The sequence below is a fragment of the Branchiostoma lanceolatum genome, chromosome 1, assembly GCF_035083965.1.
Source record: "Branchiostoma lanceolatum isolate klBraLanc5 chromosome 1, klBraLanc5.hap2, whole genome shotgun sequence".
NCBI lineage: Eukaryota > Metazoa > Chordata > Leptocardii > Amphioxiformes > Branchiostomatidae > Branchiostoma > Branchiostoma lanceolatum.
In genome coordinates, this window is record NC_089722.1 from 1,780,001 (window position 1) to 1,793,048 (window position 13,048).

A 13,048-nucleotide genomic window follows, 5' to 3' on the forward strand; every position below is an offset into this window, starting at 1 on the left:
TTAAGTTAAGTTAAGTTAAGTTAAGTTAAGTTAAGTTAAGTTAAGTTAAATTAGAACACAAATTATATATTAGTATATGAATCAGGGGTTAGTTACAAATGGCAAACAAATGAGAGGATAACTACATATTGATTTACTCGATATCTTTCTGACCTTTGTATCCCTGGGTCCATTTCATTGTTTACTTTGACTTAGGCTACAGTAACTGTTTGAATAAAACATCAAGACTTACTGACGGAATTCCTTTATTGCCTAGAACCACTGGCACTGTCGAATTGTATCCTGACAATATCACTGATTCCGAATTATTTATAATTGACGTTGCTTAATTTCTTTGCAGCCTCAATGAATTATGTACTGATCATGAACCGTGCGATGAGGTCCAAGAAGATACTGTAAAGATCGTTATATAATGAATGAAGACCTTTATTGCACATTTCTGCCACACTTGCCTAAGTACAGGTCACACCAAAACAAAATAACAAGTACAGTAAACGGATACAAAAAGAATATGACTATCTTTAGATAAATTCTACTTCTCGCTTTTCGGTTATAGTAGACATAAAAGAACAGACATGTTTTTCAATGGGAGGTTTGTCTAGTCGCATTAGGAATAAGAATTTTTGTACAGTACTTAAATGTGTGTATAATGCACTGGTAACCCCCATTTCTGACCATAGAGGGGTTACGTGTCAGAAAATAGGACAATCTGATAACAATATATCCCTAAAAGACCCCCTTTGTGCTACTGCATTCCTTTTTTGTGCGTTTCTGCCGAGGCAAGTAATCCTTCAGAAAACACTGATGACAGGGTTCTCTTTTCTTCTCTAGCCTTTGCAAGGAACGCCTTATTCTATTGTTTGAATCCCCTTACTCTCCAAGCAGAGGTTCGGCTTCGGCTGGTTTTTGACATGTTTTATGCGTTTTTGTTGGGCTTTCTATTTTGGCCCATTTTCTTTATGTCGCCAAGCCAAAATGTATTTTTCATGTCGTTTGATTTGGTAACATGAAGAAAACGGGACAAAATAGAAAGCCCGACGTAAACACCTAAAACACGTCAAAAACCGGCCGGAGTTGAACCTCTGCTTGGAGAGTAGACGCCCCCCGCCCTCCACTATGGTATAGTCACACCTTACGCTTGCGTTATGATGCTTTTGTTTTCCTGATTCCAAACATCATCGGTATCACTCAACACAAGTGGGTACATTTTTGGGCTTGTTGTGTGGGTTCAAACCCCGGCCGGATCATATACCAAAGACTTTAAGAATGATACACAATGATTTCTCTTCTCAGCACCCTGCACTTATAATTAAGAGAAATAGTGTACGGTTACCGTAGTTGAACGCACTCCACTACTACTAGAGACCCCTGCTGTAGTGTTTGCACATCTGTGTGGTTCAAGGGCTATTGAAAGTTAACGGAGATGGTCACCACCCCTATACACCACACGGTTTGGGAAGGATTCTAACTTTTACCAGTCAACACTGGACGATGATTTCTGAAGTTCCGTAGGACCTAAATAAATGTAAAAAAAAACACGGAAGGACCAAGAGGACGACAATCTTAGACAGGGGCCCGAATCACATTGTATAGAATGTGGTTGAAGTGGATTGTAAGACTTATTATAGTAGTTTGGCACACAACGTGTTGTTCTAGACACATACTGACACTTACAACGCGTGGCAGGAAAGTGTGCCGACGACATAATGTAATCAAACTCTAAAATCTACGTCTGCAGATATCACTGAATACAAAAAGTTCACAATAGCATACTGCACCGTTCCGACGCATTATCAAGTACCTTATGGTAACAAATCAGCCTAAACCACGACGAAACACACGAGACATTTAGATACACAGATACAAGCAGGTAGTTTATTTCACCACACATTTGCCACATATTTATATGCAATTGTTTTGCAGTATTCTTAGCACAAGGAACGACTGTTTCTAACGATGTTGCTATGATGTTTTAGACACGTCAACATTGAACAGTGGATCACAAACCTGTCAAGTAAACTAGTGACGTTTTTGATTGACAGCTATGGTTGACAGGGTGATAGCCACGCCCAGACAAGCAAGGTCACACTTTGTATACTTTATACAAGGTCAAATGGCTACTAAGGACAGACGACAGGTTGCTATTTGCAAAATTAAAAACATGGACATCTACAAATGCACCAATTTGTTTGCTAGCGATTTCTATTGAGCAGTCTACTTACACTGCTTAAATAAAGCACACAGAATGTAAAAAGGCATATTCAATGACTACACACGTGTAAGCTCTTGTATAAATGTTTTATAATATTCATCTTCGCAACATTACAAGCATATGTACATGTACACACACAGTTTGTTTTTAGATGTACATTCAAGAAGCTTGACAGTACATAATATTATAATATTTGTATGTATACATATTTTAGAATAAAAACACTGCAATTCAAACTGAAGATCTGAACTAGATATCATAAAAACTCAATAGTTACAAGCTGGCGTGTAAAGCCGAATGGTGGCTATATCGGTTATATAGATAATGTTACATATGCAATTGTTGATAATTCTGAAGGCTATGTTAGCCCTTATGTTTGACAATAATGCATTACGTGACATATTATATTACTATGTTTATGTTTAATCTTAGGCATGTTTGACATGGTCTAGCTTTGCATAGAATTAAATGATAGTTGGTCATATATGTTAAAGTTACATCAGTCTTAGAGCTGACTCTCCGCATTAAATTCTACCTTCATTATATGAAAGACATGACATTTCAAAATCTTCATCATTTTTTCAGCGCTTTTTGAGACACAGTCTCTGATTGGCTGGCTTGTCACAACGGCGGTAATTTTGAATTGTATAAAAACAATGTCATCCCTCAAGTTTATTGATTGATAAGACATATAAATAGAAGGGTTTAATTTTCATCATGATTCAGATGAAATGTAAATTTCATAGATATCAATTTCTTGACTTTCTGTCCGAAAGAAACGTGTCTTTCAAAAATGTTTTTCCTTAATGCTAAATGGCGTTGGCGATTATACGGAAGACAGACACTTGGAAAACAGTTTTCACACAGAATATATTGTGCGCAAATAGTCAAGCCTTGTTCTGTCCAAGTATCAGTGTCAAATGCTTTTCTTACAATTCTTTACAATGTTTATGTTGCATAATTTCTGTTGAAAACTTATGAATTTTCAAAATGTAGCAATGCTTGGAAGGCCTAAGATTCACCCGTATTGTTGTCTACAAAAACTATCTTACTTCCGGAAGTCCCTGCATATCATTAACCTGAGAGATAACGTTTTGATAACTTAAACTATCAAACATACCACCTGGTGTTGTGTTGGTTTGACAACTGGGCCTTTTAGGTATACAAACAGTTGTCGTGCTATTTGCTAGTCCAGTTCTCCGGATGAATAATTGATAGTAAAATAAACTATGGAAGGTGTTGTCTTGGTAACGCGTCCTAGAACAGCACTCCTCTACTTAGTGAACAGTTCAGCTGACTTGCAATGGCAGGGATATCGCTTCAAATGTAGCTTCTTAATGTGAGAAAAGAAACTAGGGGTAAAACATTCAATGTAACATCTACTAACATAACTCCACCAACGTACATGTACATAATTCCGCCACCATGAAAAGATACGTTCAAAAAAACCCAACGTCCCCCGGTGCTACAATGCACTCTTGTATATCTAAACTGTGCATACTTGGGGGAGGGCTTGTGCTGCACTAGAGATCTCTCAAACCCACTGTTTTTCAAACTGGCAGATTTATGTAATTCGGAGGATTGATGTTAAGTTAACGGAAGTTACATTGAACAGCTTGCAGTTTCATGGACTGCAAACGTTAACTCTAAAGAACAGGACGCATGGTACTAGTGTAAAACATATACTTGCTACAATGTCCACGCAGAGGTCTACTTCTCCAAGTCAGCACCACCCTTCTTACCGCAGCAGCAGCAGCACACAAAGCAGCAGCAGCAGCCAATGAGGATGGCGACACCGATGAGGATGTACATCGCTATGGTCATCCAGAAGGCGAAGAAGTACAAGGTGTTGTGGCAGTAGAGCGCGCTCGTCGTGTCGACCGTGTTGACCGTCGTGTACACGGAGAAGATCCAGTAGTTTCCTGCAATGAACCAGGCGAAGAGGAAGAGGCTGATGAGGCCGTCTAGCGGATTCGGTTTGGCGTTCTTCTCTTTGTCGTCCTCCTCCTGGTTCTTGCGGACGTGGTTGCGGACTCTCTCCCCGGTCGAGATGAGGGTTTTTAAGACGCCGAAGCTGCCCCAGACGATCAGGAAGATTGGGATCATGCGCTGGATCGTGCATTGGTTCAGGAAGAGGGTTCCGATCACGATCTGACTGACGGGGATCCCGATCATGAATCCCAGCCCGATCGTGCAGCCGATGCTTCCCACGATGACGGAGCAAAACCTCTTCCCGAAGGACACGTTATCGTCCGTGTCCTCCCTGGTCTTTTTCAGCTCTTCGAACCAGGAGCCGTAGTCGGGCGGGGGACCGTCGCTGTACGCCGGCGGGGCACCCGGGGCCACTTGGTTGGAAGCCTTTGGTGAACCTAGCTCTATGTCCCGACTGGATGCCATCGTGCATGCGCTGTGGTCTTTCCTTACGGCTTGTCCACGGCGGAGTCTGATTTGCGAATGTTGGATGAAGCCACGCGCCGGCGTATTTATACACAGCAGGGCCTTTTGTTGTCTGGGCGTTAGGGTCGACTTGATTATGTAAATAGCAACCAATCAAAACAAAGAGGTCACAAACTACGTACCATGTGTCAGCTCACCTTTCTTAGGACGTGTACGTACCTACACGTGTATCCCTAATATTGTATGCTTGTGTCTTTCTAGTATTTTGATAAAAACACGTTTTTCACAAGAACCTGTGTTGTAAAATCGAATATTAAAGCATTACATAGTAAAACCTTGTTACAGATAATTCTCCTGTTTTCAGTAGTTAAATAATCATACAATCATTCTTATTTTCTGATTTGAACTGAACAGTAATTTGATAAGTGATACAATACTTAATTAGACAATTAAACTAATATATTATACCCTCAACAACCTATAGGTCGTGGGAATACCGCAACTAACCTACAGAACAAAAACGCGTGGTGTGGTCACATCTCTTCTCTCTCCTTTTCCGGTCTTCAAAGTCTTCCAGAAAATTCCATACCTTCAGTACAATGCCTAACACAAGGCCTCTTATTAGCTTGAGTGTTGCTGAAAGACATCTAGATGACCGCTAGGTTGGCCCTAAGGAAACGGCCTAGCATCATCATCATCAAACGACCGATTGGGCGAACAGGAAACCTAACTAGTCTACCGGCCAATCACAAAAGATCTAACATCATCATCATCGAACGACCGATTGGGCGTACAGGAAACCTAAAATGTCTATCGGCCAATCACAAAAGATCTAACATCATCATCATCAAACGACCGATTGGGCGTACAGGAAACCCAACTAGTCTAACGGCCAATCACAAAAGATCTAACATCATCATCACCAAACGACCGATTGGGCGTACAGGAAACCCAACTAGTCTAACGGCCAATCACAAAAGATCTAACATCATCATCATCGAACGACCGATTGGACATACAGGAAACCTAACTAGTCTACCGGCCAATCATAAAAGATCTACCATCATCATCATCAAACGACCGATTGGTCGTACAGAAAACCCAACTAGTCTACCGGCCAATCATAAAAGATGTACCATCATCATCATCGAACGACCGGCTGGTTGTACATGCTTGCCCAATCAGAAAGGGCCTACCATCATCATCGGGAAACGACCGATTGGTCTCGCAGAACGCTTGCTAGGTCGGCCGGGAGGCTCACCATCATCGTCATCGAACGACCGCTTGGGCGTACGCTCTGACGTCACGATATCTTGTTCAATCAGAGTGTCTGTCTGTAATTCGATCAACCGCAGCTTTTGAACTGGGGCTTAGCGTTACAGCTGTCTTTTGTGTCACCTGCATTATGTTGTGGCATTGTGGAGGTAAGTCGTTAGCTCGGGGCTGTGTCCTTCAAGCCATGCATACACAACCCCAGAGCTGATTATTTCAGTCCGGCTAATAATAGTTGTCTGAATCTAAGACCACACAGCATCAATATTCTGATAACAAATAACACCCGCGGCTGGGGTTGTGTTAGCATTTAAGGACATGGCAAAAAAAAACTGAATTCTTTAATTCATTCACGAAAAATGGTAAAAACATCGATATTATTGTAAACTCTGTGGTCTATGCTCTACTAGTATGTCGTGGAAAAACAATAGACTGATGTTAACAATAATGTTGTCGCTGTAGTTTAGCTTAATGCTAGGGGGCGTATTCAGCTTGGTCACCGTAATTACAGATATTATGCTAAAGACAGAATAACGAAAAAACGGATAAACTCTGCCATAGGAACCTAGCCAATTCGATATCCTTTCGTGGAAAACTAAGTAGACCATGAACCAGCAGCATGTATATAAAAACGTGCGTTCGAAGTTTGCACCACTCATTTCCAGTGGTGACTGTTTATTTATTTATTTACTGTATTACAGATACTGTTTGCATTTGGAACATGTGCACAAAGCAAGGCCTAAAAGCAATTTTTCGCCAACAGCCAAACTTTTTCTTCTTCCTTTTTATTCTGTTCTTTTTTCCCTTTTTAGTTATTTTTTCTATTTTCGTTTTTGTTATTTTTTATTTTTGTCTATTTTTCTCATTTTGCCTGTTTCTTTTTTTTACTTGAAATATCACTAGTTGCAATTACACAAGCAAAAAAAAACCTGATTTAAAAAATACAAAGCTTTTAAAATCTCGGGTATCATCTAGAAAGTCCTTAAGCTAAACCCACCTTAAGTATAAGTCAAAAGCACAAACAAATTCGTACACCTGTGTATCAACAAATAAACATTTTATTGGATTGCAAATGTTTGTCGTCGTCACTAGTTAACCTACTTCACACTGGTATGAATAACACAACTAGCATCGACGTAATGTACAAATGTTGAGCATTGTCGACAAAATTTAATTACGATTCTAAATATTGATATTCTGTGACCTGGTAGAAATTAGTACAAGAAGTACAAGAATAAAGTTTAAGACAGGTATGAAGCACATATCTTTGTGCTTAAGCCAATTATTGACATAAAAAATAGTAAGTCTAACGTTATGTGTTATCAATCTATAATGTTGACAAACTGAATATCTTTACATAAACACAACAACATCATTTGTGCATTCTGTGTGGCCACAGTTGGTCCATCTTAAACCTTTTGACACTTTCAGGTTGTCCAAACATTTACTGAGCCGACATTTGATCGACCATGCAGCGCTGGGCTCAACAAATAACACCGATTAGCAGACCAGCATTATAAACATTAATCTCCAAGCAGATCCACACCGGGCGCGAAAATCGTATATGCTAGCACCTTCTCTGGCTAGCGTATACGATTTTCGCGCCCGGTGTGGATCTGCTTGGAGATTATATAAACATTCCCTGTTGACAAGTTTCTGTCAGTTCGTTGGCACGAAAATGACCTTTAGGGCAAAATCACTTGACCTCACATCGAGTGTTCTATTCAACTACATACCCCTTTTCGTACACGTCAAGGTGTTTTGCTTGCTAGAATTTCAATTAATCTTAGCTATCAACTCAACTAGCCGTCTGTCGGCGCCATCAAGTCGTTTTGTGAAGCCCAGTCAAATCCGGGTATTGTACCCCGGCTTCTATGTATAGGACGAATAAGAATTCTGATTTAATCCAAAAGAAAAGCATTTGTGTAAATATTTAAACTCCATGTTTTCTGTCATACATAAGATACGGACCCTGAAAACGGTTGGCACTGTAGCGTAGCCTTGTCGATGTGCAAGTCTAGAATACACATGTAAGAAGGGAAATAGTGGATGGGGTGGGGGAGTAATACGCCATGTCAGCTAGACCCAGACCTATAATGCCATTTTAACAAACTTGACTTTTGAATAAAGCTAGGCTCAATTAGCCTTTACAATTTCAACATCCTACTCGAAAAGTTCATACATTATACTAGTGTCTTATACAGCATGGAAGTACTTCTGTTCAGAAATAGTATCAGACATGGCCCGAGGCGCTTGGCAAGGATATTGTTCAGTGTGGCACATTGCTCATTTTATCTGCCTGCTTAATGTTTTTAAAAGTAGCCTGTTATCCTAGATAACAACTGATTTACATGTGAAAAACACAGGAAATCTTGTAAAAATCTAAAGAACGTTGGAGTCAAATATCTCCAAAACAGTTAAAACAGAAATTGATATGCAGAATATCGAGGAAATCACACTACTCCAATCGAGATGTTTCAGTAAAGTGTAAATTCATCGAGAAGTTTAAAGGAATTCTGCTTGAAGGTAATTATATCATCAAACTTCCGGATGGTATTTCCACACATAAATAGACAATGTTACACGTTGGAAGCACGTTTTGTTTAAAGTACATTAAGAAAATTGTCAAGTTTGTATATCTATTGACATTCATATCGCTTTCAGTACTAGTATAGCAAAGTCTACTCAGTGGGCAAATTGGAAGACGATCATGCAAGTAGTGACATGTCTCAAATATCAGATAATGCCTACGATAGACAGAGTACCATCTACTTGCCAAACTGGTATAGCACGGGCTTACGCGCTAAATACTTGGGGCCCAAAATGGGCGTTACATGTACACAACAACCCTCTACACAAATAAACAAAATACTACAGGATTCTCAAACGACGAAAACAATCGCTAAATAACGTTTAGCATACAGGTAACATCTACTACCATAATTCCACCAGGGTACATGATTCCGCCATCCTAGAAGATGCGTCCAAACATAGTTACAACCCAACGCATCCACCCCCCACCCCCAATATAATGCACTACTGTATAATCTAAACTGTGCAAACTTAGCCCTGGACCTCTTTCCCCACCCCCCACCACTACTTTGGGAGGTCCCGACTGGGTCATCTGGGGGTAGAGTCAAGTTGAAGTTGGAGTTGAAGCATACCTGGGGGTGATGCACTAGAGATCTCTCAAAAACACTGTTTTCGAAGTGGCTGATTTATGAATTAAACCTGTCTAATTAATGATAATGGCGGTTTATGTCTGCGAGTTTTCCGATCTCGCGGCGGCGGATCCGAAGACGATTGCAGCGCCGCAGCAGCAGCACATCATGAGGCCCAGGAAGATGTAAGTAACCGTGGTGGCCCAGAATGCGAACAGGTACAGGGTCGGCTGGCAGTAGTTGGCGTCCGACGAGTCGCTCATGTTCACGGTCGTGTACACGGAGTAGATCCAGACGTTTCCCGCGATGAACCAAGCCAGGATGAAGCACCCGAAGAGTCCGTCCAGGGGGTTCGGGTTGGCGTTCTTCTCGCTCTGGTCTTCTCGGTGGTTGCGGGACCTCTCCCCGAGCGACATTAGGTTCTTGGCGGCGGAGAAGGCGCCCATGACGATCAGATAGATCGGGATCATGCGCTGGATGGTACAGTCGTGTAGGTACATCGCTCCGATCACGATGTAAGCGATCGGCAGCGCCAACATGAAGCCCATGCCTATAGTACAGCCGATGCTGCCTGCTATGAGGGCTGACGCCTTCTTAGCGAAGTCCACGTTTCCATCGGACTCTTCACTGGCCTTTTTGATTTCCCCATACAGCGAGGAGTAGGAGGGAGGGCCGTCGCCCTTTTGGCCGTCGACTGCGCCGTAGGTGGGCGGCTCTTCGGTGTCAAAGTTGGTGGCGAGGGCCTCGACGTCTTTCTCGGTGGTCATGGTGGTCTGTAGGCGGTCGGCGGTGTCTTCAGGCCCCGACAGGACTTAGGAAAGTCGTGCGGAGGTGCTCGTGGTGTGGGAGGGGGAAGTATACGTAGTCTGCTTTCTTTTACGCCTCAGGTGTTTTGAAAACGGATTGCATATTTAAATAGGAAGATCCGACTACTCTCACAGGGGGTGGCAGCATGAGATCAAGTTATTTTTGTACCAGCCACGCCTACTTGTTTACCCTACAAGTTTCAGGTTTCGTTAACATCCTGTCACCAAATCTTTTACATATTCTCGTCCGATAGGGCGATACAACCGGCTTTTATTTGTGCCATTCTGGAAAGTTCTATCTCTACGTTGAAAAACAGCAACGGTATAATCGCAGATTCACAATAGCTGACAGAACAAAACATTGCTACATTAATTTGCAAAGTGTAAAAACTACATATCTATTATCCTGTGTTCTTAAATTGAAATTTCCTTTTCGTTGTCAATTGTTATTGTAGCAATGAAGCACACAATGACGCAATGAAGGAAATGACTAACTGTCATATGAAAGTATTGTTCTTATTTATGATATACACCAAGGAGACTTTCATGTCAAGCAATGGTGAAAATGACGTAGATCTTTTTTCAAGTGTATTTTTGAAATAAAACTATATTCTTAAAAAGATAGTCTTGGAATGATTGATATCCTAAACTAGTTAGAAGTTCACTTGCAAACAATCTTCAACATAAGAATAAAGAATAAAGAATCTTCAACAAAAGGGCTGAATTCATTTTTTTTATTTTGCATATGCGTGTAATAGACATATTGAGCGTCTAGTGAACAATCACTGAATATCAAAATTTTAAGATAATATCTGCACCTCTTACCCTAAAATAGCAAAATATTGTTACAAACTTCTGAATCAAATTGTCTAGCTAAACAAATACGTTTTACAGTGCTACTTTACATAATCAAATTGATATAAAATTACGAAAGCTACTTGATCTAAACAAACTTCAAATTATTATTTCAATCGACAAAGTGTCTACTCATAAAATCATTGAGGTATGCGTAAAGATACATTTCTGGTAATCAAGCCCTATACATATACATCTAAAGGTTCAATTCCAAAACGTCCATACCTATAATATAATGTAACGGTAAATATTTGTAAATAGTTCTTATTGTAAGATTAACTGAAGTACACATAACTATCCAACTATTTAAATCATATACCAACATAATCAAAATAAATTAGATTAAGACTACAATGTTATTCCATATACGGCTATATAACAAGGACGTAATTAGATTATTCACATTTTCGAAGTAGCTTAGTTTTCTTGTGGCATCTAACCCACCCCACCCCTATGCATGGCATATCGTGCTGTGAGTGGGGCCTACGATGACAGCTAAAGTAAATACAGGTAGGAAGCTGCCATTGCATATTTCCATTGGGCGTGGTTCCAGGCCGACACCCAAGATACACCGTGAGCCACAGAGGGCGTGCGTGCAGTACCTCAAATAAGTGCCCAACTGGATCGGAACAGTGTTTGTAAGACGGAATTCAATGGACTAACTTGTCAATATGTATAAGAATGTCTAGACCTTAGAACCAATTATATAAATGATACGTTGGACTCAACATGTTGATTTACTCATATCTATTCATATACATTTACGTATAGGTTAATTCATTCGTATCCACTTGGAGGTTTTCATTTAGACATTTAGACGCACAATTCCTGTCTTTTGGATAACCAACTTATGCCTAACATTCAAGCAAATTTGTGAAAGGGCCATCGTGCCTTTCACCGCACAGGCACTGATTATATGTGCTTGGCTTTAGGAAGGACACGGGGCCCAAGGTCAAACAACACCACCCAGATTTACTAACAAAGGAAAAGAACAACATTTCTAAAGGTATTTTGAAACACAAAACGCCAGATCACAATGACACCTACGATACAGTATACTCGTCACTCGAACCCTTGCCCTTACTGCAACAGCAGATGGCGAAACAGCCGCAACAGCAAAACAGAACACAAAGGCCGGCCATGATGTACACGAGCGTGGTCACCCAGAAGGCGAACTGGTACATGGAGGGCTGACAGTACATGGCGTCCGACGGGTCGGTATGGTTGACCGTCGTGTACACGGAGTAGATCCAGTAGTTCCCGGCGATGAACCAAGCGAAGAGGAACGTGCTGATGAGCCCTTCTAGAGGGTTCGGCTTGGCGTTCTTCTCGCTCTCGTTGTCTCGGTGGTTGCGGCACCGCTCGGCTAGGGAGATGAGACTCTTCAGTAGGGAGAAGCAGCCGAAGACGAGCAGGTAGATCGGTATCATGCGCTGGATGGGACAGTCCTGCTTGTGCACGCTCAGCGCCCCGACTGCGATCATGGCGACCGGTACGACCATCAGCAGCGCTCCGCACACGGTACATCCCTTGCTGCCTGCAACCGCGGTCGTCGCCTTCTTCCCGAAGTCCATGTTTCCGTCAGATTCTTCCCTGGCCGCCTTGATTTGTTCGAGGATCGAAGCGTAGGAAGGGGGAGCGTCTTCGGACGGCATGTATTTCGGCGGTTCTGCAGTGGTGGTGGTTGGGAGGTCGGAAAGAGGCACGCCGCCTTCGCCGGACTCAACGTCTTTTTCGGTGGCCATGTTGTCGTTATCGGTCGTGGCTGGCCTCTGAATGAGAGCTCCGTGCACGCCTGATACTGATAGGAAGCGCGGTGGAAGAATGAAGCGGGCTTACTGAGGTCGAGGATTAAGGTGCTTTTCACGGAAGGGCGTGGTCAGAAGCTGTCGCAGTCCCACAATTTACATAGAGGCTCGCCGTGATGAGTCAGTTCGGTGAATGGTATTCATTGACAAGCAGTTGTAAGGGTCCGGATTGTGTTACACGTCTTCTTTGTTTGGCGTTCTGTAGGTCTTTCTTGTGCATGGTGCGCTTTTCTTTGATTAAAAATTTACCTTCGCCATACTCGCAATCGGTCATGTGTATACTATTTTATGTAATATAAGACGATGGGCTTCCACTTTTATCAAGAATGCTTTTTTCACAAAGAATAGCCAAACATGGACGATACGCTATATACGTGGCGAGTAGCTTATTAGGAGGAAACATGTGAAGAATGTATTTTTTAGTAAAGAACTCACTTTTATGTCAAAGCGCTGCAGAAACATCGTGGATAATTTCATCAGGTCGGTAACTCAATAGCGAACAAAAGTTCCTCGTACACAACCAATGTTTTTCACAAT

At 41.6% G+C, this 13,048-nt stretch overlaps 3 protein-coding genes across 3 annotated transcripts; all 3 read right to left on the reverse strand.

Moving 5' to 3' along the window:
• Positions 1 to 2,778: 2,778 nt before the first annotated feature.
• LOC136429107 (transmembrane protein 272-like) lies at positions 2,779 to 5,270 on the reverse strand. The gene has a single exon (XM_066418990.1). The coding sequence runs from the start codon at positions 4,607 to 4,609 to the stop codon at positions 3,923 to 3,925; it is 687 nt and encodes a 228-aa protein (XP_066275087.1). The 5' UTR covers positions 4,610 to 5,270; the 3' UTR covers positions 2,779 to 3,922.
• A 2,532-nt stretch (positions 5,271 to 7,802) lies between these two features.
• Positions 7,803 to 9,939, reverse strand: LOC136429118 (transmembrane protein 272-like). Its single transcript, XM_066419001.1, has one exon. It carries the CDS (start codon positions 9,807 to 9,809, stop codon positions 9,138 to 9,140), a length of 672 nt encoding a protein of 223 aa, XP_066275098.1. The 5' UTR covers positions 9,810 to 9,939; the 3' UTR covers positions 7,803 to 9,137.
• A 643-nt stretch (positions 9,940 to 10,582) lies between these two features.
• On the reverse strand, positions 10,583 to 12,823 carry LOC136429129 (transmembrane protein 272-like). The gene has a single exon (XM_066419011.1). The coding sequence runs from the start codon at positions 12,446 to 12,448 to the stop codon at positions 11,747 to 11,749; it is 702 nt and encodes a 233-aa protein (XP_066275108.1). The 5' UTR covers positions 12,449 to 12,823; the 3' UTR covers positions 10,583 to 11,746.
• Positions 12,824 to 13,048: the final 225 nt, after the last annotated feature.